The sequence below is a fragment of the Cebidichthys violaceus genome, unplaced genomic scaffold, assembly GCF_023349555.1.
Source record: "Cebidichthys violaceus isolate CVI_PGR_0920_01 unplaced genomic scaffold, fCebVio1.0.p SCAF_23, whole genome shotgun sequence".
In the NCBI taxonomy this organism is placed as follows: Eukaryota; Metazoa; Chordata; class Actinopteri; order Perciformes; family Stichaeidae; genus Cebidichthys; species Cebidichthys violaceus.
Genome location: NW_027176406.1, coordinates 2,416,587 through 2,444,049, shown reverse-complemented (window position 1 = coordinate 2,444,049; position 27,463 = coordinate 2,416,587). Strand labels below are relative to the sequence as shown.

Here is a 27,463-nt window from a genome sequence, read left to right as displayed (position 1 = left end):
TAATTCTTTCATAGCTAGAAATAAGTCCAGTTATAAAACATAATTAAACAGGATTAAAACTGAGTCTATAATAAGAAGACGGGGCATTAATGAATGTGGAAAGATGATATGGAACATTTACAGGTAGATTATTCCAATCAGAGTGAGCTTTAAACATAACGGCCTTTCTTAACTATTGACTAAGAGACTGTATGAATGTAAAAAGAGCAGCGGATAGTGTTTCAATCGCTAAATAGAGGAGAAAGGTACCATAAACTGTTTTGAATAATGAGGGTAATTGAAATGTATACATTTAGAAATAAACTGTCGCTTTCTTCTTATGACGAGGGAGGGAAAATTAAGAGTTAAGGAAAAGGATTTTAATGAAGAGAAAAATAAACAGATCAATTGTGTTTAATAAAACACTGAACAGCCTGCTGAACCAACACAACCAATGTCTTCTGTCTTTGGTTTTTCTTGTTTAACAGGTCACATATCATGTGTAAACAGGTAACTCATGCTTTATGCCTCGCTTCCTCCAACCAGTCAAGTTGCATTTTGCAAAATGTCACCACTTCCTCATATTACCCTATTAGAGATTTGTGTGAAATGTATATAATTAGCATATGGAGTCTTGAGCAATGGGCAAAAACATGTTTTGTGATTTCACAGTGACCTTGATCTTTTAACCTCCAAATTATAAACAGTTCATTTTTGAGTCCAAATGTGAAGTCATTCTCTCCAGGCATTCTTAAGGCATGAAAGGCCCCGTTCATGACTAGCTCATCCACTGTGTTGTTGCTGGCTAGAAATCAGAAGCCTGCTTTGTCTACCAATGTCGGAAGTCACAGACCAATTAAAACATTAATAAATCTGCCATTGTTATGACTAAACTACATTATTTGCTATGTAAGAACAGAAAGCCTGACAGACATAATAAAAGTAGCTAAAGGTGGCTGGGCTTAGCAAACAGTCAACCGATTATGGCTTTTCTCCTTCAAATCTTTGGATGTGTCACTCGCTCTTTGGTTTCTATGTCTGATACTCTTCAGCTATGATGGGAAGTCCTGTCTCTATTTGCATATTTTGTCAATGAACAGTACGTGTGCCAAACTGCCATTCCTCATCATCGTCACAAAGCCCTCATCGGTCTGCAGGGATCCGATGATAGATGGTATGTATTTGTGTGCGTGTGTTAATGGACACGTTCACGCTTGTGCCCCTAACAGTATGTGTGTCTGTGCAGTAGGATAAAGTATACATGATGCATACATTCATGTGGGTATTTTCTCAGTGCCATTGTGTTTCTGCGTGTGAGGGAGAAAGAGAGCGAGAAGGCAAAAGGCAGAAGTCAAACATGAGGCCTCTAACCAGTCGTTTCAAACTGCTGCTGCATTACTAATGCTGTGTGTGTATTTGATCCTTTCTTTTAAATTGTGAACCAGTTGAGTTCCCAGTCCAGCATTAGTTATGTCATCATCTGCAGTGAATTTATATCATTTTTTGTCATGCAATACAATGATCCTAATTTTTGCTTTGTTCAAATTTGTCACCTACGGTCTATATGCATATCAAGTGCCAACTGCCAACTGTGCATGCTCCAGGTTCGTTTCACACTTGTATGCACCTCTAACCTCTAGGTTTGCCAAGAAGAAGAAGACAAGAAAATGGATGCTTCTTTTGAGGAGAGATTGTGCGAGGATATCCGCAGTTAATATTTTAAATTTGAATACATATTAGTTATTTAACAGCTATTGGAAAGAAAATGTATATTTGATTGTGAGAAAAAAAGATATGACTGAGATTGAGATCATACTGAGACAGCAAGTAGGAAGCTTTCAGGTGATCTCATGGAGTTGTCCCTCCAGCCAGCTCACGGAAAGTTAGGACACATGGTCATGGACATTATGCACAAAAACAGATGCTCTAATAGTTAAAACTTACATGTTATTTTCAAACAAATATTCAAACATCAATTTTGACAACCCTAACTGCTGCCAACGTGCATGCGCTGAATGCCAGACAGACATGGACCCTCAATTGTAATATGAATGGTCCGTGGACACAGGGCATGGAAATTATGTCCAAGGTTTTACACAGTCATATTTACATCACGGCTGCTGCCATCTAATATAACATGGAGAAATCTTGAATCAGCCACAGAAGTCAGTCTCATTACAAAATCATTATCCTAATTGGTACTTGCTCTCCCTTCACCACTTTCCCACTCAGTGTGTGTACCAATACGGGGACATTTAGAGTTTGTCCTCATCCTACTTCCAGTTTGTTCATACTGTAGTATTTTACCTCACTGACCTCTTTAAAGTAAGTATGTGCTCTGTGTCCCTCTTGATACACACCATTAGATTTATCCATTTTGTATCTATCTAGCTGCTGTGTATGTGTGCGTGTGTGTGTGTAATCCCACTCACCCACGGCCTTGAGCGAGGTGTATTTGTTGAAGCCAATTCCCAGGTTGTTGTGAGGGTGAGACAAGGCCATGGCTGGGCCCAGGGGAGACAAGGCTGCGTTGTTCAAATGGTTATGATCTGAGGGAGAGAGAGAAATCCATTTAAATCTTGTGCACATAAAAAACAAAATACATTTCTGAAGTGTCAGCCAGAGGAAATGCAAATCAGTAGATGTTTCCATCAACTAGTGTTTTGAGAATATTCTCATAAGGGAGTACAATATTACAAGTCCTCTGTAAATCAGGGCCTTTTAGGATTGATTCTGACTTAAGATGACATTAATGTTGTTGTCCTCTAAACACAATGTTTGCACACAGTATCCCAAATGTGACATAAATGTCTTTCTTTTGGAGAATAGATGTCATGGTTAGCTGAGGCTGGATAACGTTTTGCGCATTCTATCAGCCCTCATTACATACTGTTTCTGCTTTATGAATACATGTATTTATAAGGCCTTTAGCTGTGCAGGTTGCACAGGAAAGAGACTGAATGTAGGCCTACCGTTAAAATACACACATGGACAGCTGACAAGCAAAATAACAAACCTGTAATGTAAACATGTCTCCTTAGTGTGCTTTCATTATGTGAAATTATGACAATATGATTCACAGACAATCTTTGTATCATTGTCCAAAATCCAAATCCAAAATCAGAAAATTAAAAAAAAAAGAAAACTTAAGTTTATGCAAGTCAAAAGCAGATAATTAAAAGATGTCCAGGGACTGAATTGAATTTTGATATTTAAGTCTTCACTTGAGTGAACAGATAAACTTAAGAACAAGAAAAAGGAAGTATATTGTTGCCATGGATACAATGAGTTAGACTGTGGGCAGCAATCTGAGCTGTTTTATATTTGTTTATTTATTTGGAAAATGAAGATGTTTTGCTGTGTACCATTGAATGTACTGACAACTGATTTTCAGGCAAGTTCTGAATTGTTCCCATTCTTGCCCCAGTACACTTACACAGTGAGTTACATTGTGTGCTGCACATTCAGCCTTGTTTATTTATTTTTTCAAAATACTTATACGTACTATATGTTGATGTTTAAGCACATATTCAATACATTAAATCTGGTGCTACAATCACCAAAGTGCATTTGCTGCAAGTTTATCAAGTGCAAGATCCAAATGAGTCATCCTGGTCACACATCTGACGAAATCAAATTGAATCTTTGGCCCGTTTTTTTATTTTCCTTTTTTACTTGAGAATAAAATCTAAAGTATGACAAACAAGCTGATTTTTGTTGTTGTTTTTGTGTTGGGTTCATCAATGAATAATTAAATAATGACTTGTTTCTAGCAATTTTGCTATCAATCATGTGATCCTGTGTGTTTTTATATGGCACTTGAGATGTATTGACAATTTGGTGAGCAAACCTGCAAAACCTTGTGAAAAGAGTGATGTGTTTCAGCTCATTGTTTTGGTTTGAAAACTTTACACTTTACATTCAGTCTCACTGCTCTCATCAACCTTGTTTCTGGTAGCAAAAATGATCTAAAAATCAAACTGTATGCCACCTGCCGAGCACCGCACAACAGACAAAGTTAGTCACTAGCTGGTGAACATAGTGGTAAGAGACAGATTTTTTTGTTGTTGATGGAGACCAAAACAGATCTAAAAGGAGAGTGAACATTGGAGGTAGATTTAACAGCTGTTGCTAAATTGATTAATGTAAGTTTAATTAATCAACGTAGTGACAGCAGTGACAGTTTCATATAAAAAAAACCTGAATAAAACAAAGTTTCAAATAACAAATCAAATTCTGTGTTTGTGTATATATTCTCAGCCAATAAAGCTGATTCTGATTTGAATTCGGAAAATGTTGACACTTCCAATTCTAAAACTTCAACTGTTTCCCACTGGGTTAGAAAACCCCTCACACAGACGCCTAAACAAACCCACAAACCTGACACCCACGTCCACCAGCCCCATGATGACAGAGTGAGAATGAAGTGAAGTGGGAAAAAGGAGAGCGGGGCAGAGAGAGAGCGGGCGAGGCAGGGAGAAAGCCAGGGAGCGAGGGATGTGACACCAGCGCTGACTGATTGAATTAGAAATAGATCTTCACTTCCCCGTGTAATTGATATGCAGTGATGACACGCTGTGTGCGGCATGGAGTGCAGCAATGCATGACTGTGTGTTGTAATTTAATGCGTGTGCAGCCGTGTGTGTGTGTGTGTGTGTAAAATGTGAGTTGTTATTATCTTATGTGACCTGCTGGTACCACATGCTCTTCTAACTCATTCATCTGCCAACTCTTCAAAAATAGAAATTTATAAGGAGTAACCGCTGTAGGAGCTCAGTGCAGAGCGGTGGCTATTAGCTGAGGAACACACACTGGTACTCACATTCACATGGGGCGACTATATATCTTTACATGGTATATAGTTGTATATTAGGGCATCATTGTTGGAATTTAGCACAAAATTGTTGGATATTCCTAAAAATCATAGATTTTTTACAAAAGTAATCCCTCTCAATCATCACTTATGACCCACTAAGTGTGTGGCGATGTTTGTATCTGATTGTATTTTCTTATTTTCTTCGTATTTCTCTGTGATCGGGACGTTTCTTGGCGTCACCTTCTTTAAAAACACTGCAAGTGCCAGTTTGCACACCCACATATAAAGGGAAGCTACTACTAAAATGGTGGACACAGCGTTGAAAAAAAATGCTAATATAGCGAGGCGAAATGCCAAGTGGACAAAGTTTCTTCCAAAACAAGTGTGCAACTGACAAATCCGTCTCTTTCTGCCTTTAATAACAACATTTAAAAGAACAGCTTTTGCTCTTTAAGTGTCCTACATTCATGTTTTCAAGCATTCTTCTACCGAGCCAACAACAGTGGAAATAATGAGACAGACAGAGAGAGAGAGAGAGAGAGAGAGAGAGAGAGAGAGAGAGAGAGAGAGAGAGAGAGAGAGAGACAGAGAGAGACAGAGAGAGAGAGAATAACAGAAAGATACAGAGAGAGTTGAAGGCGAAAAAAATCAACTAATTGATGGAAAGCTCCCTGGCCAGTCTCCAGTTTGACCACAGGGCTGTTCCTGGCCACCAGAGAGAGAGAGAGAGAGAGAGAGAGAGAGAGAGAGAGAGAGAGAGAGAGAGAGAGAGAGAAAGGTACCATTATATATCTTGTATAGCCTGCTTTGACAATACTGTACAAAATAACAGCCATGGGATGTGATAAGGTATATGGGATTAGGAAGAGACAGTGTGCGACCATTTATTAGTTCTGTAAAGATGGAAACTGCTGAACTGTCTCAAACAACTTACCGATTTCTCTATTTTTATTCAGAGTGAGAAGGTAATTATAAAAGTTATTATAAACATGACACAGTGAAAAGTGAAAAGGCCATTTCTCCATTAATGGTACAGGAGGGTATAAGAGTTCAGAAAATAAGTATCTGTGCCCATAAAATAATTTTTCTCATAAACAAAACACAACAAATATCACACGTAAAAATTTCATTTTACATAACTGCCACTGTAGGAGTGATACTAATTAATTAGTAACACTCCTACAGTATTCCTAATTAAAATTGGGGACTTGGCATTTTAAATAAGTCTGCATAAATTGATTTTTTCCACTTGGGTGCAGCAAAATTAGCAGTAAACACAACATCAGTTGATATGGCTAACGTGTTAGCAAACAGTGGCCTATTTACACTTTAAGCAGATACGGAGAAATATTAGTATTCATTTGAAGTCGTGTTTCTGTCCACCTGATGAACATAAATCCAATTTTCACTCTTCTTTTAGCTCTATTTTTTATCTCCTCCAGCTCTTCATTGAACTATTTTGTTCTTAAGCTTCTTAATGCTCCACTATGTCCATCAGCATGTTTCAAACTATTTAAGTCTGTTGTTAGAGCAGATAGTATACTGTGGGTTTTACTCAGTGGTCGTGAATAGTTTTAGTAGTGGACCATAAAATGTAAACAATGAGCTGAAAAGAAGCTAAAAAGCTGCGTAGAACTGAGGCGGCTGCAGAGTTATCTATGGGATTGTCACTTTTCACAATACACATAATTTTATGCAATGGTGCTATAGGAATATCAATTACTGCAGCTTCATTGTTTGGATTAGGTTCAGTGGACATGATAAGCTCACTCAGGAATGTAAAATATTTTTCTTCATATATGATTTGGGAACTGCACATGGGATACCAAAGTCCCATCTTTTTGCAAATGAATTAAAATTGTCTTTGTGAACAGAGTGTATTTCCATTTGAACACGTCATGTTAATTTTATGAGATGTCAGGTCAGCTGGCAGTTTTTATGCGTAATTGCGTAGGCTTCCTGCTTTAGTCACTTTTCTACTATTCATACGACCATATTGTAAGAGCAAGAGAGAGCAGATTGAAAGGGAATACATTCTTCCCTGTACTCTGTATTCTTGAATAAATTGTCTCTGATTGTCCTACATTTTCCCTGTGTGTGTGTGTGTGTGTGTGTGTGTGTGTGTGTGTGTGTGTGTGTGTGTGTGTGTCTGTGTGCGTGTGTGTGCGTGTGTGTGCCTGTGTGTGTTCATGAGTGTGTGTGCATTCTTTGATGTACTATAGTATGGAGGCCTCAGAGGAGAAGCACTCATAAGAATTCAAATTTATGTTTATTAAAGAAAAGCAGAGAAGGAAATGAGGACTTAGAGTATATATGAATGGAACTCGCAATGTGTGTGAGTGAGAATAATAATGTTTAGATATGGTTTGGAGCATATTATTAAGGTATTGTGAGTTGTTGTCGTGTTGTTTTTCGCATGTGCATGCTTTGCTACCAGCATCCATTGTTTTTGTTTGTCTGTGTGTGCTTGCAAGAGTACTGTGTGTGTGTGTGTGTGTGTGTGTGTGTGTGTGTGTGTGTGTGTGTGTGTGTGTGTGTGTGTGTGTGTGTGTAGTGTGTGCAGCAGGCAGCAGAGCACCGCTGGGTGATGGCCTAATTCAGCAGGGCTCAACATCAAAGAGGCAGACTGCTGCAAGGGCTTCAGCCAGCCTTGCTCTAACATGACTACTGTCACACAAAAAAAGAGAGAGATAGAAGGAAAGAAGAAGAGAGGAAAATAGATGGAGGGACGAGGGAGTGGCATGGGTAGCAAGAAGGGAGAAAGAGAGGAGACTCCTGTGCTGTTTAATGTATTGTGCATAAAACTCACAAGGAGAGAGTTTGACTCTGGCTAGCCACGCAGGCTAAGATGAGTGCACTTATAGAACTGTAGGGCACACTGGATGAACAGCCAAGTGGCGTATATGTCACATCATTTCATGTAAGTGTATCAGAGAAGGAGAGGGAAAGAGAAAAACAAGGACTGAGAGGGCAGGGCAGGTCAAAGGAGGCCACGAAGGAGAACTTTACTTTATGACACATGTTGAAAAATTCATCTTTGGATTGCACAAGGGATAGCATATTTTCCATATGAGTGTGTAACAAAGAGTACAAAGAATGTTCCTTGAGTAATGAACCAGCTGTTTAGGGGACTGGCGTCCATGCTGGCCAATGTGCACATAAAATTATTAGAGCAGAAGCTACAAAATCATACACGTGTCCTCATCCACTGCTTGCAACCAGTATTATCTCACACATTTGAAAACTATCATTTGTAGCAAACCTAAAGATTTTGCTGCAAAAAAAGGAAGAAAAGGAATAGTTAAATAACACAAATAACATTTTGGGTAATTAACTTGTTTGCTTTCTTGCCGAGTGTTCAATGACAAAAATAAATGACACTTTCATATCCGTACGCTAAATATGAAGAAACATCTGGTTAGCTTAGCTTAGCATGAAGGATAATACATATGTACTTATTGCAATCCTAACCTACACAAAAACATATTCTAACAATATAGATAATATTAAAGTAAATAAGACAGCACAAATCTTACATTCTTACTGATTCTTCCTTACTGACAACAAAGGAAAAGATAAATAATTACAATGCTGATGATGTTAAATTTCCAGTTCAGCCCTATATGCTAACTTGAATGGGGATAAAATAATTTAGTCGTGTGGCTCTTCTAGATTTTCCAAATTTTTTCGGCCGGAATTGATCAAATTCTGACAGTTAACGGAGTCATTTCGCGCACAAAGACAATATCCATTATTTTACAGTTGCAACAGTGCCGACAGTAACAGAAGAGTAAGGCTACTGTGGAGCTTTTGAGTTTAAGTTTATAAGTTTAACTAACCTGGTTGTAATTGTCCAGTGAGCCCAGTCCCGGAACACACATGCAGCGCGCTCTCATGACAGAGAGGGCTGGTAAAGAGACCAACAGGGTCGGATGGCCTTTAAAAACTTGATGGATTTTTTGACAGTCCACCAGTCCACTAATGCGACCGGGATTCGTCCCGGTGTGCCAAATGGCCAGTGCACCATTGCAATCATGAGAGTGGTACAGATGTTCTCGAGTAAAATGCCAAACTATTTCTCTAAATATAAGGATTTGCTCCGGCAGTGGAACGTGTACATGAAACGTGATTCCAAAACAACTTTGCTGCCCACAGCAGGTGAATGCATGACGCACACCTCAAATCATTTAACATTCGTTTACACATATATTCTTTTGCGAAATGATGTATGTATGACTTATTTTGGGCTGAATGTAACATTAATCTACAGCATCTTAGAAATTATTAACTGTGTATAATATGCACGTTTCCATTTCTCAGCCAGCGTTACAGCACTATGTATCTATGTGTGACTAATGGAGGCACTGGATAGCTAATGGAGGCACTGACATCATTTAATAATATTTCACCTTTTTGTAGATCATATCAAGTATTTTAGTGTGAATTTATTCATAAATGCTGTCAGCTGCTGCTGCTACAAAATGTAAAGAAAATACAACCTTAACCAGGACCATGTTAGATAACTGCACTCTTTGCATGTTAATGCTTTCATTGGGTGGCATGTGTGTAACATATGGGCCTCCTTCATTAATGTTTTTCTAGTGTTCTGGAAAAAATACACGTGTGAAGTATATCGTGCCGTAGTTTAAATCACGCAAAGAAAACATCTATAGCATATGAGCAGATGCTGCTTAGCTCTCATCCTGTCCTCTTCCTTCCTTTCTCCTATCCTCTCACCATGTGTCTTTTTATCTTTATCTCTCTCTCTTTCTGTGTATCACCTAGTTTTTCTCTGTTACATTTCCTGTCATATGCCTCTTCCGCTCATGTCTTTTCCCCTTTCCCTCCCTCCCTCCTTCCTTCCTTTCTCACTCGCTTGTTATTCCCATAGTTCTTCTTATCTTACTGTTTTATTCCCTCTCCGTGATTGTGAGGCAGGCCATCTGTTGTCTTGCAATGAAGCAATGAAAGCAACGTGTGGGGAGCACTCATCCACCTGTAATTTTTTAAAACATCGACCATCATTTTTATTATAATTGATAGACGTGCAAACCAGCATGAAAATGGTTGTTTTTGATTCTATGGTTTGTTTGCACTGTCTTTCTCAGAAATCACCCGTGATCACAATTTTCTCAATTGCTACATTTAACATGCAGTAAAATGTGCCTTGCTGGCTGTCTTGACTGGCAAAAGGTTTACGCTTTGCAATGACAAGTGGCAAATAAAGACAGTGATGAAATGACTAGAAAGAGTTGTTGCACCCATTGCCTACCCACTCATTCCATGCCTCTCTCCTACTTTCTTTCTTTAGTCTCGCTCTTGTTTATGTGTGTTAAATGGAGTAACTTGAGTCATTTCAGTACACTCTATGAGTCTAATGAGGAAGTCTCTCCGTCATCACCCCTCCCTTCTTCCGTCTCACACTATATTTGCAGGGTAAACAAGGGCTTGTCCCAGGATAACACCATTATTTTCTGACTTCAGCCCACACATTGGATGCATTGAACTTTGTCTGTCTGTCTGCTCAGCACTCTACGTAATGCATTGGACCGCTATATATCCACACACGCAGAGACATACACATACTCATTCACTGGGTTGGTAATAAACACGGACAACGCCTTTTACTTTGAACATTCTAGCTGGGAAGGCAGAGAGAAGTGGAATAGAAAGAGACTAATAAAGGGAGTTAGCAAAGTAAAAGAAGGAAGGACATAAGGCAGAAAGGAACAAAGGTAAACACTACTGAAAGTATATTGAAAGATCATGAAACCAATAGTCAAAAATCTACAGTGATCAAATTTGAAATCAGAAACCATAAAATTGCGACTGACATTGCGACTATGTGAGGATCTTACATTATTCCGACTGAATGGCAATATTAACATATAAAGAATGCTTAAACCTGCAATCATTTATTATTTTGGCCACTTTGGAGACAACGAAACAAAACTAGTAGCTTTAAAAAGCACATTGATGAATGTATAACAGGCATATAAAGTTGAAATGATAACATGTTAACAAACAGTTCCCTATTTGCACATAGAGGAGACATGTAGCTACACATTAGCATTTATTTGGAGTCATATTTCTGGGCACCTGATGAATGTACTTCCAATATTCACTCTTTTAATTCTGAGGTTGGACTCAAGGAAAATAAGAGCGGTGAAACTAACCCAAAAGAAAGACTAAAATAACTCGCTGAGATGAAGGAAACTGCAGTTATGCAATGCAGAGAGTATTATTATCCGTCATTTGATCTATTGTTAATATAAAAATATTGATTAGTACAGCTTTAAGTCAATGTATTACTATCTAAGAAGAAATAAAGATAGATCAATTTGGTAGATTACTGTAGTCTATGTAAATGTTGTTAATGATGTGTCACAAAAGTAGGAATGAAAGATGGGAGCCGTAAAAGCTGATGAAGGGGAATGACATGGGAGAGGGAGTGAGAGATGAACAGATGGGAGACCTATAAAAGAGAAAGAAAGAGGACACAAAAGAGCTGAGAATGTCCATCTCGGTTTTCATCTTTGGCAGAATATAGATCAGATGTTTTCAACACCATCGGGAGAGCAATCAAGCGTCCCACTGAGAGCTCAACTGTTTCATTTCAGCACCGCGGACAGCGTCATTAGCCTCATTACCAAACCACATCGCCACCCATTACTCCTTTGACTCAAATGGACAGTAAAGAGCGACACAAAACGTGGGGAAAGGCTGTTCCTTCTCACGATCATTTTATTTCATGGTCTTTTTTCTGCATCCTTTGTTCCTCACACTCCCTTGTCTTGCTTCTGTCTCTTTTTATTTCCTTTGGTCCCTTACCTATTTCCTGTTCCTCAAATAAACGGTCAAGTTGCAGCACACTAGATCCTTGTTCATCTAGATTTCATAGTCTGGCTGGTTAACCTGTCAGGCATAACTTAAGAAATGCGCAGCGACGGGTAGATGCAGTAGAATATTAAGTTTCTTTGCACACACAAACACTTAGAGACTATCTGTAGCTGTAGTCATGATGTGTGTTTTATAATTAGTCGGCGTATGCGTGCATGAGGGTGTATGCATTCTTTTGTGCTTGCATGTGCATGTTATGTAACAGCAAAGCAAACGGTGCGAGTGAATCTCTTTATTCCATTATTTCTTTTTCATTATCTACAAAGAGCTTCTCTAACTCTGACAGGCGTCTGAAGTCCCACAGCCCCCCCCCCCCCCCCCCCCACAAAGTCACCATGACTCATTCTCCACTCCCCCTCCCCTCTCTCTCCCTCCCCCTTCTCTCTCTAATTGTTCTTCAAGGAACAACAAAGCAAACCCCTGGCCACCACTTCTTAACTTCTGAGGATTCAATTATTCAAAAGAGGTAATTGTACTGCACAGTCATCTAAAACTCACTCGCTAACCCACAGACACTTACTGATGTTCTCTGTGTTCTTGTTTCTTTTTTTCTATGTCTGTGTTTGTAAGCAATCTTGTAACCTTGTGTGTGCATCAGATTTACTGTGTCTGTGTGTGTGTGTGTGTGTGTGTGTGTGTGTGTGTGTGTATTGATACATCCACAATGTGTGTGTGTGTGTGTGTGTTGCATAACCATCTCCAGCTCCCTCTAACAGCTGCAGATATTTGGAGAGGTAAAGAAATCCTCGTTATGAAACAGGACTCAATTCGGGTCTCTTGCATTAAGCTAATTTGCCTGAACTAATCTTTCATGAAAACATTTCACATCAATTGCCTCGGACTCAGCAGGGTTTGGTGCAACATATTTTTGTATCGGTACCCCAATAATGTGCATAGTGGGTCAAAAGTAACTCGTATTTCTTCTATAGAACGTATTCTCAATAGAATATATATATATTTTTTTATATTTGCATGAAATAACATATTTTATTGCAGACCACTCCCCTCAAGATCACTGTTTCATGAATCACAGCCACATACATCATAATGTAAAAATGTGGTTCTATGGTTAGGAAGATGTGAATATAGAATAGTTATATGTTGAAAATCATTGAGATGGCTTGGCCTATTGTGTTCTAGCTAACTAGCTGTTAATCTGTTACAATATCTAGCTGTTGACCTATTTGTTTAAGCTAGTTGAGTTGGTTGGTTGGTTGGCTTTGGTTTGTCAGTTTGTTTTTGGTTGGTAGCTTGGTTTTTATTTGGTCTTTGGTTTTTGTATCACTACCCCAATAATGCACAACATGTGTCAAATATGACTCCTATTCTCCGGTTGGTTGTTTTTTGTATCATTACCCCAATAAAGCGCTACATGGATCTAGCTGTTGACCTATTGTTTTAGCTCATTGAATTGGTTGGTTGGTTGGTCCAGTGGTAGGGGTCCGAGGGGCAGAGGCAAAAAAAGGGGCAGCAGCTGCATGCAGAGGGGCACCAGCATGCAGAACGTTTTCTAGCATTCCCTGCATTGCATTTTTGCCATTGAAAGGGCAATCTGAGGTCTGGATGTGAACAGCTGCTAAGAGGTTAAAATGTATACAACTCTCAGTAGACGAGATGAAACATCTTGGAAGAGTGTTGATCTTTAGAGCAAACATCAAGCGCAGCTATACGGCAATCCTTGCCGTATAGACAACCTTTAAAGACTGTAAGAAACTCCACTTCCCTTACAGCCTTCTCTTTTTCTACCATTCAGTTTTCTAAAGTGTTGTTACAGATATAAATATATATATATATATATATATATATATATATATATATATATAGTCTTACAGGCTTCCTATTGACTCTATCTGCAGAACTAATGAATTAATGATAACCAATCTGGTAGATCTGTGTTTGTGTGAGTACACACGCGTGTGTCACTGCAGTGGGTGCATACAGGTACACTCTTCCTGCTGTACTTAGCGAAGCAGTGAATTATTGAGCTAATCTCAGTGATGAACAGGCCCTTTCATCACAGAAACCAAGCAGCCCCCGGGGCTTCACTTTACACTCACAAATCTCTGAAACTGAACTCAAAGACTTGCTTCAAGAGGGTCAGACCATTTCAAGTCACAAGAGAAATTCCTTCAGCGTGGATTTATTTTTTCAGAAAAGTTGATTTCATTACGTGATTAACGATCACGAACAAAAACATATTACTATATACTATACCTTGCAAAGCACTAGTTTGATAGGGTTTTAGGTTGAAAAAACTTTCTCTTAGATACTTTCAAATATTTTTAAAAATTATTATATTATAATTATTCACTCCTCTCAGTGGAAATCCTTTAGTAATCCTTTCACACCAACTTGTCTGAGCGTCTTTTAGTCGGCCCTCCCTTTACTCTACCATCGGCTGAAACATAAAAGTGTTTACTTATCCTCACATTTTGTTTATTTTTTTTGTATCTAAGTGCAGTTTTTCTGCTTGCTTTTCCTGTGCAGTGCTCTTTCGGGATGACCTTTATGAGCCCACCTGTCAGACGCCTCGCTCAAATTTTTTTTTTGTATTGTATTGTTTTCATGACATAAAACTATCTGTTTAGTTCTTATTCAGCTGTGGCCTCAGTGTCCTGGTCTGCACACTTTCCATTGAGAGTTGTGTCGGGTGATTTGACCCCATTTCTTATGTAAATAATATATAGATGAAAACTCAACTCAAACAAAGTTTAATTGGGTTTTAGTTAATATAAATCCCTGACATCCATCCTGTTGCCCCACCAAGATAATCTGAAAACATGTATCAACATTATATTAGCATTGAATCGAAGCAACCTGTATTTTTCGCTTCAATGTCCCTTAAAACACACATGAATTTATCTCTGGTACAGTACCTGTGATCGTGTGTATTTTTCCAGAAAAACATATGACGATACCAGTGATTATATCAAAACCTTTCTCTGGCCAGGTAACTGTCACAGTTGTTTAAAAAAACGGCCAGACCAGATTCTTTGCTTGGTGTGTCAAAAAGCAGACACGTCCTTACTATTTATTGTTCTGTGATCTTTTGTACCAGAGTAAACGTCAAGTCTGGCATTAGAGATTTAGAGGCCTATTCCTCCTCATCCAAAAACCCATTTAAGTTGTGACCAGGGGCTAATGTTGTATCTATAAAAGAGGTCAGGGAAGAAAATAATTGATACATATTGTTCATTAAATCGAATTTCTTTCGTGTGTCTGTCAGAGTTAGGGCCATGTCTTCTTTAACTGATTTAGTAGCTGTCCAAGGACCATAAAAACGGTTGAACCTGAGCTGCAGGTAGGGTACCAACACTATCAGCAATATGAGGTGTGACCAGGGCACATAACAATGAAAAATCCAGCAGGGAGAATAATAAAAAAAGGATGTCATTCGTGTCTATATCACGATCATAATACTGAGATAATTAGGCTTGGTTTAAAGAATAATTTGTTTTTATGGATATTGCATATTGTTTAAAGAGTATGAAGAATTAATACTTGATGAATGTCAGCAGGAAGAAACAATAAATATGAAATCTTGATGTTTTTGATGTTTGCTGGTGAGTGGGGGTAAAACAGGCATGCAAAAATGACTTGTAAATGAGGTTCAAAAAGCAGATGCACATGGTCAAGGTCAGTGAGAACACACACACATATAATACGAAATATAGACACACACTCTCCCCTTCCAATCACTGCCGGGTTGTGTGAAAGGAGATCATCAAGCATGGATTTAATTATGTATGCATGCATCCAGACAGGAAGAAAGGGCATGAGGTGTGCATATTAGTCTCCCTATGAAATATTACTGAATAGACCTTTGATGCAGCCTAAGGAATATAATAAAGGTGAGAGGAGATATAGAGGAAGAGAGGGAGGGAAATGGAGGAGAAAGAGAGCATGGAAAGAAAGACAGAAAGTCAGAGATATGATGAATAGTCTAAAAAGTTGGCTGGAAAAAATGAGGATAGATTACGGTGAGAGAGTAAAGTGAAAGAAAAGGGGAAACATTGCTGACTTGGTTATAAGGATCTGTAGCTGGTGAGAAAAGAGTGTGTGTGTGTGTGTGTGTGTGAGTGTGTGTGTGGATGTTGTACATGCTACAAACCTATCATTACACAAGAGCTGCCCACCCTTAGTGTCACTTTAATAGTTTGGCCTCTGAAGTGGGCCCAATCTCTTGTGTTGTAATTTGATGTATAATGGGTGATGACAGTAATACACAATTGTGTGTGTATGTGCGGCTGTGTGTAGGTTCATTAGCTCCTCGGCATGTTAGCGGGATACTCCTCATTTACAGGACAACCATCCAAGTAGGTTCATACACGCACAGCTACATGGCCACACACATGGATGCCTGATATATATGCACAACTCCATCAGCCATCCACCCAAAGACACACTTACATGTACTTGTGGTTAATAATGAATGATAGTAAGAAATGTAAATTCAATAGCATGGTGAGTCTGACTGTTCTACAGTCAAGATCTGTAGTATTTTACGTGAAACTGACAATGCAATCAGTGGAAAAGAGAAAAAAAAACAGAGAGAGAAAGAGAAGAGGCGATATATGACTGTTCATTGACTATACATTTAGATATGTTTAACTGTGTGTGTTTTAACAGGGTTAAATACTAATATACATTAATGTATTTTAAATTCTACTTTGTGGGGACATCACCCTTATAATGCTAAAAACAATTAGTCAATTATCCAGGTAGTTGATTAGTTGGAAAGACCTTGCTAAACAGATAATTGTTTAAGTTGTCTTCTAAAAACGTGCCGTGTCTAGAGTTTGTCAGATCTAGCAGTGAGGTTGCAGATTGCAACAAACTGAAACTGCTCATGTGTGCCAAGCATGCAGAACAACTATTAAAACAAAGATTTATGTTTTGTGATGATTATACACTAAAGAAAACACAATTATTAATGTTACATTCTATTTCTGACGAAAGATCCCCCTGAATGCAACACACAGTTCCTTTGAAGAAAAAATGCTTTCCTGCATTTCATATCCCACTTTCTCAACATGTGAGGATGAACTGCTTTTTGGTTATCATTGTAAATTAAATATCTTTGGGTTTTAGACTGTTGGTTGGACAAAACCAGACTCTGAAGACGTCCCTTTTGACTCTGTAAATATATAATTGCCTTATTTTTTGCCTGACTCTTTAATCAATTGATTAAAAATATATATATATATAATGGACATATTCATATGAATTTTTTCATCCCTAAATTGATAGTCCATTCAATTCAGCTATCATGTCAGCTTGTACAAAGTGTGACTACATTTACCTGTCATACATTTTGTGTGCAAGTGTTTGCGTGTGTATTATAGACCCAGTCTCAGTTTGCATGTATGTGTATATACATTTATCGATAGATGCATTTTGTGTCAGGCTTGTTGACTCTGCCTCCCCTCAGCTCTGTGCTATGCTGGTGCTCCTGGCTAATTGTGGCAGGCCTGTATGTGATTGTAGAGGTGATAGGCATCTCTACTCTCTCTGACAACACAGGCAAACACCCTATCATGTTAATTCCACTGCGCGTGTGTGTGTCTTTCCATGTGTAGAGACCAAAGTCTGAGCCCTTTCGTTTGGGTGGTTGAGTCTTTTTATGTGTACTGTCTGTGTGTGCGTCTGCAGGAATGATCTCATCCATATACAGGCAGCTCCCTTACTTCACGCAGCGCAATAAAAAACCCAGCAGCCAGTAGGCCTTGTCCTTCACTCTATGGCTCCGACTACAACACTTGGCAAGGGACGACTGATTAAGAATATTAACTGCAAACCTACGGTGGAGAAAAAAAGCTCATACAGCATCTTAGAATTATACCCATGAAGGTAACAAAAAAAGAAAAAAGACAAGGTTTTCATCTCTTCATGTAGAGCTAAATCATGTGAATAGCTTTTCAAAATCCTCCACAGAGGCAGCCATCCAAGCAGAGCCACCTACCCAGCATTTATGCTGCACCTGTCGTCCATGTTTCTCCAGCATTTACCCTTGGAAGTGCATGTTATAGACCTTGACGTATTTCAGCTACTCAAACACCCAAAGACGGATTGATGTAGTTCTGAAATATCTAATGTTTTGTGTAGTTGTCGTAGGGAGCAAAAATAAGTGGTTTTCAAAAGTGTCTTCTTTTGGCAGTGGTATCAGTAGATGGTGAAATGAACTGATTGAATAATGACACTAGCAGACACAAAAACTCAAACACTCTATTCATTTGAACTTTCAGGGTGACACTATTATCCACGGTACATTTTAAGTGCAACAAGCGAGTCAGACCAATATTAGTGATGCTAATATCAGTCAGTCAATTATGCTTACTTAGACCTTGATATTTTCCCTGGTCTAAATTACAACACATGTTTACAATCTTACTTCTTAAGTTGTTGTCTAAATGAAGTAACTTCCTGAAGTTATGTGCCAAAAATAGTCTGGCACATAAACAATTCTGAAACCAAACTATTCCTTTAAAACTATCTGTATCGTTACCACTTTTTTGTGATCTGAGTAAACTACCATGCCTTATCAAAGCTGCATCACAACAATGTTAATTGAAATTAAGGATGTCATTTTACATACACTTCATATGGAAAAGTCTCAATGTCACGTGTCATCAATTTGTAAACACTTCCCTGTGAAATGCATACAAACAGATCGTACTAGAATTACAGTACACCAGCAACACCGTTATCTCCCTCTGATTAATCATTCTCTTCACCCCAATCTCATCTGCACTCCATCAAGTGTGTCATTCATTTATTTGCATCTTTAATACTTTTACCTTGTTACATGGCTGTAGTAGCCTGAATAAAAATAAAAATCATATCTCCACACATGAACAGGCTCTCCCCAGGGCCTGGGGGCAGCTAATGGTGGAGTAACCATTGTCTCACGCAGCAGAAACTAAAATGCGTGCAAAGTTTGGAAAAGAAAAGGAGAAATTCCAAATATTGCAGATGAACACGAAACAAAATATCATAAAATGGTTAGTCCGTGGGATATTATTTACCACTGCCAGGCAAACTCCATTTATTCTCCACTGTCTCTTTTTTTCCTTGCTTTAAAACCACTCCCCCATATGGCTCCTCTGCACTCACATACACACTCACAGGAACCCTACAAAATAGACTGCCCTGCACCTTTGCAAATACACACACCCCACACCATAAAATCTGACATTTGCTTTTCTTTTTGGTCTTATTAATCCTGTAATGTCACCCAATGTATTAAGTCCTGTCCTTGTCTCACCTGTCATGTCTTGCTTCATTATCATACACATTTTACATGCTGTATTTGCTATATTGCTGCAATAATACTTCATGGGAATCTGTATTGTCCACCAATAGATGGTATGTAATTGCTGACCAGATGCTCTGTTTGTGATTAAGGGGGTAAATTAGAAGTAAGGAAGTGAAAATAGAGGACGAACGTAAAATAAGAACATAACAGTATCTTATGAATATGATTAAAAAAGATTTGAAACTAAAACCTCACAACAGGAAACAACAGAATGCACACAGCCACTGTTTTGAGAGATGTTTTGCGCTTCAATGAGCTCCTTTTCATGCTGCAGGTTTTATTCCTCTGCCACATCCTTTAGAAGAAACACACACAAACACCTCGGTCACGTGGACTGCCCATGAGGACCGCGTACAAACGCACAACTTGCACTAGAACACACCAACACGTACTGTGTGGTCATTCACAAACACATACGCACTGAGCTAGTCCTTCCCTCTGTCCCTTTGTCTTGTCGGATCAGGAGCCAGCTCCTCTCCGTGTTTCCTTAAGCGTGAATCTCTTGCTAGTGTGCCCACCCGCCATGTCTAACAGTGATTGATGCTCCACAGACTCTCAGACAGACCCTGTGTGTGAGCGTGGGCGTATGTGTGTGCACGTGCATGGCTGTTTTTGACCTTCAAAATCACCTTCTATCCAAACAACCCACCACCACCTCCCAACCTCCCTATTTGTGCTTCCATCTTGGTATGTTCTGACCGATTTACATGGAAGAGGGTTCAGTACTGCAAAGGCCACCTGAGGGTGGGGAGGGGGTTGGGGGGAGGGGGGGGGAGGGGGAGGGGGGTGTTAGCTTATCCTGCACAGACTGCTAATTGGCGGCTATATACCCTGCGGAGGGGGATGAACAAAGGGAGGAAAGGATGGAGGAGAAAGTGGGAGGACATGATGGACAGTAGCAGAGAGTGGAGGGAGAGAGAGAGTCCGTGATACATCCTGGGATATAGAGGTGTGATGGGATGGGGGAGACAGAAAGATAAAGGGGGAGCGAAGCGCCTCATGAAGAGAGACAGAGGGAGCAGATGGCTTCGAAAGGGAAACGGATGATACGAGAGTGACAAAGGAGCAGAATGCTACATCACTCCATCCAGCAGCGGTGTTGTCTCGCAGAGAAGCAATCTGCCCACTTTTTAATGTTGTACGCATGTTTTCAGGAATGTCATGAACTCGTTCACTCATCTCTGTAGAAAGTTAGAAATCACTCCATGGATAATCGTCATTCCAGCCGCTCTGACGTGCTTCCAATTATATTCTATTTTTTCTTTCTTTTTAAAAATACTCCCTTATCACTCAGCAATCTGCCCATACAGCCCTACCTCCTCCCTCCCCTCTCTGCCTCTACCCCACTTTCTGCTCCCCCAAGGCAGTGATTTGTGGATTCTGTCATACTCTGGCAGCTGGATCCTCTGTCTGTCCCCCCTTAGAGAGAGAGGAGAAGGAGACAGAGAGAAAAGGGAGGATGAGAGGAAATAAGAGTCTAGCCACCTCCGAATAATTACATGTCCCCTCTCTCCATGCGCTGTCATCCTTAAGGTAGTGTGAAATGTAGGCTACCAGACTAAAAATAATCTGGACTGCTGAGGTGGTTTGCTCTCAGCGACTCACCCATTCTTAAAAAGACCAGGTTCACTTCCAAACACTCACACAGGTGTTTTACTCTTGCTGATCAGACCTTCTCTCAGGTTGAGGGTCGGTGGGACTTTGTGTAGTATTATTGTTGTGTTGCGGTTTTGGATTAAACAGATGATAGATTGACTTGGCTGCTCATACCAAGCTTGTAGATGTAGTATTAATGGAAATCTGGACTAACATGCCGCCCCCCAGATGTCTGAAGAGTGCTCCAAATTTACAATCAGTTTGAAGCATGTAGGGTTCATTTGAGCGCGCGTGGGTCAGTGGTCCTGTTTTAAATATGATGATCATCACATCCATCTTATTGGAGTTAATTTTTGTGACAATTCTTTATTGTTTTTTATTGTAGGTTCACAATGTGTCTCATAAACAACAAATGTAGAAAAATACCTTTTCATAGAGGTTTTAACATGTCACAGCAGGAAAAACACATAAATAATATAATTAACGATGGCTGAATGCCATTTAGCTGCTTCAGTTTCAGGGTGCTGGTATTGCGAATGCTGGTTTACAAAGGCCCCTCTATATTGTGCTGCTTTGGGCTTTCTGATTTGGAGCTTTGGCAACCAAAGAAATCCTGCAGCAACATTGGAAAATATTTTACAATTGTGAAAGAAATTTAGGACCAAATTCTCACAATGTGACTGCTGCAATGACCCAAATCTATGAACCAACCAATCAGATGACAACATGAAATGACGCAGAATAGGCCTTTTTTCACAGCAGCCATTTTGACATGTCATTGCAGGGTGAGCACAGGTGTAACATTTATGATGACCCTGTTTCATTCAGGCCCTGGTATTGTGCATGCCTGCTCACTGGAATGGATGTGACACACTCAGTAGAATGGGACCATAATTAATTTGATCCATTCCACCTGCGTTTACCCTGCTATGACACGTCAAAATGGCTGCTGTGAAAAGGGCCTATATACTGGCTGACATGACATTTTGTAGGCGCTATTTTTGAATAAAGTTCAGGCTTGTTGTTGTCAAACAGTCTGAAGGCGCATGCATTTACTGCACATTTGAAGAAAGCACAGCCATCATTAATGTTATCAGTACTGTAACACCTGTGGTTTTCCTACTATGACAAGCCAAAACGGCTGACTTTTTGACATAATAAACAATAGACTTTGTCATATCAGGAAAAAAACAGGTGCACCTAATTACATTATTAATGTGTCTTTTCCATTGGAGCGGCCAGTAAGCAATGCTAGTGAGCCAGTGTGCACAATGGAGACCTGGCAATTACACACCTTGAAGGATTTCACCCATTTTAATGATACTAATTACACCTGTGCTTTTCCTGCTATGACATGTTAAAATGTCCAAAAAAAGGTCATCCTATCAGCTAAAATTGGACCCGTCTGTGCACTTGTTAAAAATAATTAACCTTTATAATTAATTTCTCTGGTCTTCACACCACAGGGCTTATTATAACCAACTGATATTGCTTGCTCTGGTGCACCAGCACACAATACAGACGCACCCCAATGTCGGAACCTATCATCTGACGATCCAACAATGGATAAGCCTCTGAGAACAAGGGGCTATAATTCTGGGGTTCTGTTGTAGCCACTGGATATCTGGGCCAGGACTTCCTTTTTTGTGTGCTGCTATTTTCTTACTGTCCGATGGCATTTTCGCAAACGTGTTCCGCCTCTTTTGCTCTCGACACGGACTGTTTACCTACATTGAATCAAAGCCTGCTCAAACATGATTGGTCTATACTACTCAAAGGGAACAAATGGAAACCAGAATGCTTCCGTGACCAAAATCTGAGCATATGAATGCAGAATCTGTCTATAGAGATAAGGTGCCTTTGTTGTCTGTTCCCATACACATTGGTAACTAACACTTTCTTATGTAAATGATTGTAAAAAGGAATAAAGGTGCAGATAGATGTTTTTGGAGTCAGATAAGGCCAACGCCGGCAAGATGTTGGGTGACAAAGGTGCTGGAAGTAGGAGGTCCAAGGGTGCAGCGGATGCCCCACTTTCACCCTTGTTCCGCTTTGTGAATGAGAGTAAATGAAGAAAACAATGAGTCAAATACCTCCCCAAGCTTTGAGCGACAGAGAGAGTGGATGCGCTCATTCTGATTGAAGCAGAGAAGAAATATGTAGTTAAGTTGTCTTGTGTTATCTAATGTACAATGTTGATCCCTCATTCACACACATGCACACACACACACACACACACACACACACACACACACACACACACACACACACACACACTTCTGAAATGAAGCCACCGCTGCTGGTCAGGATTAGGCATGTTACAGGGGACAGGGGAGACAGCTGGTGGAGAGGTTACCTCCGCCGATGATGTAGGGTCTGGGCCTCTCAGGGCCGGGGACTGTGTAACAGGCATTGTAGTATTTTCTTGATGAAAAAACTATCAATAGTTCTCTTTAATTTGAACTACCAGTAGGTTTTAGGGTTATGATGTCGCTCGAGAAAGAGTGCAGGGCGAGGTTTCACACACCAAAATGGTCACATTCTGGACCCCCTACCATTTAAATAACATGAGGAAACAGCACCAATCCAGAGTTCAAAGTGTTATGATTGTCTAACACAAGATTTTCTAGTTGGATTTATTACCTTTTACCTAAGCCGCTCTTTCTTCATGTCTATCCACTTAAAGTGTTATTAGATATCTTTCTCACAGCAGGAAAAGCACAGGTGCAATTAATAACATGAACAATGGCTTTGTTACACTCTTTTGGCCCAGTAAGCCATCCCATTGATGCAGCATATGCACATCATAAGAATATCGTTGTTGTTTGGAAATATATCTAAGTTGTTACCAGTAAAAACCCATGAATTGTATTAGCCTCAATGTCGAACCGTGTCGACGCAATCCAACTAGCAGATGACACAAATTGAGCTCAGCGGCCTGTGCCTGACATTGTTGGCCTTTTCGTAGCCTTTATTTGCCCAGGGGCATTTGTAACCATCTTCTCCAGTATTTTGCTCATTTTCATTCATAGCATTTCGTACAGTCCCGTAGATCGGCTCCACTGGAACAAGCAGAGGATAAGTGACTTGAGTTTCTCCACAACAACAATACTTTCACTGGCCTAATTTTCCCCACTGGTCTCAAGGTTTCTGGTTCAAATCTTCTCTGAGCTACGACTGTCCCATATGTTTAATTTTAGTTTTGCTTCAAACAAGAAACAAAACATCACAATGAGTCAATAAGGAACAGTTGTGACTTCATATGTCAGGACTTTGACATTTGTAACACGTGATTCAGCTTGTTATTGATGGAGACGGGCTGGGTGAAGTGTACCCCCTCAGGGTATGTTATAAAAAACACACTCACACTGAGCCACATGGCTGCGCTAAGCTTAGGCTTACACACATGCAAACACAATAATATGTACCTGTGAGGAAGTCTGACTCATTTAAAAAAAAAAAACAACAACTCTAAATCAGCGCAGTAACTGTCTCTGCTACTTGGCTAACTTTAACCCTGACACAATCCTAATTCTGATCTCAATGCCAGGCCTTAACATGAACCTATTAATGGTGGCCTTAACCTAGCGTTAATCTATTTAACCTAGCTCATATTCCACGCCCAAGCCCTGTAATTATACTAATAGTTTGCATACATGCTGCATGTTAACACACCTCTAGTCTTGCAGCAGCTTGACTTATATACTGACACACACAAGGCACTTAATATAGAACACACATACGCACACACAATGAAATACGTCAGCGGTTTCACCATGCTTGACATTTCTGCAGACAGCATATGTAGGCTGTCCTTTGACATTTCACACACTGGGTGGAGGGATGGACAGAGACAGACGACAAAATAAAGATGTAAACCAGGAAATAAATGAGTGCAGAAAAGGGAAACAGAGTGTTTTGAAGAGGTTCAAAGAGGTTTTATTACCACACACACACAAACATGCTATTCCTTATTGGATCCAGTCTTTCTTGCCTCCCTTCATCCTTCTCACTTTCTCTTTCAAGTTTCGCTCCCCGAGTCCCACCATGTTTCTCACCTCATCGTCACCCTATTGCCTCCATCTGTCACGCACGCACACGCTGCCACATTGCAGTTTCTCTCCAATATCTCTTTATTTTTGGCATCTTGGTTTTCACTCCTTTGCTTCCTCCCTCACACTCTACTTTTCTTTCCCCTCATGTTTTTGCCCTCTCCTCCACCTCTAATGCTCCTTCCCCTTCGTCTCTCCTGCGCGATGGTGAACGATTGAGATGCCACGGCAAATGACAGCCTGTGATTGAAAATCCTGTTTAGCAGAGTGTGTTTCCTTCTCCTCCGTTTCTCCTCTCCCGCTTCTTCTCCCCCCTTCTTTTCTCCTCCCCTCTCTCTCCTACCCCTTAGGCGTCTGCTCCTGCATGGTGGCCAACACTGGCCTCCCTTTGATCCCCCATAATGCATTGTGATGGCTGTGTCAGCACTTAGGCTGATCTCAGAGAGACTATGTCTAAGCAACAAGCTAAGATCAATAGCACAGTCTCACCAGGGAACTGTTTTCTCTGTTGGTCTCTCTCCCCTCTCAGTCTGTCTGATTATCTCATTCTCTCACTATTCCTCACCATCCCTTTTCTTTTTCTCCACCTCTATGTTATCTTTCTGTCACTTCTCACAACCCTTTCCACCCCGCACGGTGCCTTCTCTCGCTATCTTGTCAACCTTGCTTTTTGTGATTTATTTATTGTCTTTTTCTTTCTGCTTCCCACTCTTCCCTGCCACACACGCACAAGCAGGAATGCCTCACTGCACATTAAATATGGTTGTGTTATAAAAAGTTAACAAATCCTGTCAGTGGAAGGTCATTGCAACCATTTCAGAGTTCAATTTGCCCCCTACACCTGTGTTTACAGGTACCCCCCCAACCATTACCATCTTTTATATACAAAGAGAAATTGGATTTGCTCTGAATTTGACCACTTTTGAAAATAAACTGCTCATGGCAATTTCTTGGCACTTCAGAAATTTGATTTGTGCCCACAAAAAAAAGGCCAGACTGACATGAACCACTTTCTGCAACCAGACAATGATAAATTGACACTGAGTTTCCCATTTTCAGCAAACACAGAGAAAGTGCCAGGACAGAAATTGGCCATTGTAGTAAGTGGATATTGTTAAATTAACCAGTGTTTGTAGCTGTGAAGTGGGATTTCAGAGATACAATAGAGCAACAGGTGGCATATATTAAAGTGTGTAATCAACCTTTGTATTGCCTATTGTCTTCAAAACAAGACTAAGAGTCTACAGTCATGTAAGCAGCTCTGTGCTTTAGGTTCCTCATTGTCAGAGATTGGTAAGGGTTATCTTCGCTGTTCAAAATGCAAACCAACAAACGGAGATAGACATTTCAAATGCAGTTAGAATGGTAAAAATCAATTCAGCGACCGATAAGCACTCAACACTGTGTACAGCTGAGGCTGCTGGGACAGTCCGCAGGTATTTGGTCAGAAACCAAAGTATTGGACAAAACAAACTGATGATGGCGCTGCATGAAAAGTTAAGCTATCCCCAAAGTGAATACAATTCTTGTTTTAAAGGTTTGTTTTAAAGACTTGCTATTTCCCCATCCGGCTTCAAGAGTATTTATGAATGATGAGAATCAATCACAACATTGACAGAGTGGCGACATTGCAGTACATGTGCGCATAATTTGCAGGTGTGACTACAAGGACACTGTCGAATTCATTTTCCAGATGCAGATCACTGTTTAATGTGAGGTATAAATAATGTGCTGATTCGTCCTTCGGTCCCTGGTGCAGATTGGTAATTGGCAGGCAGGAATCGCAGCAGTGTGTTTCGACATATGGCGAGAGTGTTGGGACGAGGATGAACACCATGAGAAAGTGACAGTCAGTGGGAAGGGGGGAGTTTGAATGGCATCCAATGTGGGATTAAGTAAATGTGTTCAGATTAATGATTCAATTAAGAGAAATATTTGTTTTTAATGATAATGAAAGTATGAAGTGTGTGTGTGTGTGTGTGTGTGTGTGTGTGTGTGTGTGTGTGTGTGTGTGTGTGTGTGTGTGTGTGTTAAAGGAGAGTGAGAGATAGCCCTTCTCTTGTTCCACTGCTGTTAGATAAATGATATCTGTCACTTGCACAGCTGTATACTGGCAGTGGTATATGGCTTCACTTTGTTATATAATCTCACCTTGTCTGTCATACACACCCACACACACAGTGACGGTCTGTTTCTATTGGTTCCAGTGATGGATTGTAACTATTGTAGTATCTATGACACTACTGAACACTCATAAAGGCAGAGAGTGGTACAGAAACAATGAAGATGAGCAAAGGGTTTCAAGTTTGAAGGCTCCTAGACACACTGTGTCACAGATATGTGCTTTGTAAAACCTGAATTTTATTCCTTTTCATACGGATTCTTTAACTAAAGACATTTAAATATGATTAAATATATCTTAAACTAGAGTGAGAAACTGCAGAAACAGCACTTACTACTATCAAGCTAGTCCACTTTTAGCATGACTAGTTTATCTGGTGTTACTTTTCTGTTTATTTTGATTCTCAAAAATAAAGAACAAAGCACATCCCTTTTCAGTTCAATACAGAGCTCCCCTTTCAGTTTACAATCATCGGATGATTCCTTATTTTACGGGACAGTTGGCAACCTTAGAGACTTATCATCTTAATCTACGGCTTTCCTTGGCTTTATAGTTCTTTTTTGCGATTTCCAGTGCTCCGTTGAGCAGTCTGGCCCACAACTTTACTTTAGTTCACTCTATTCTAATTCCTCAAATTATCTGTGGCCATTGTTTTTAGTAGAAAAATCTGAAAACTATATCAA

General features: G+C 39.8%; 1 protein-coding gene across 1 annotated transcript in view; it reads right to left on the bottom strand.

The window, feature by feature from the left end:
* LOC137878506 (protein shisa-8-like) overlaps window positions 1-27,463 on the bottom strand; it is a 93,082-nt gene that overhangs the window by 13,747 nt on the left and 51,872 nt on the right. Inside the window, 1 exon segment of the mRNA XM_068718837.1 lies at window positions 2,412-2,528. Within this exon segment, the coding sequence (XP_068574938.1) occupies window positions 2,412-2,528 (117 nt within the window).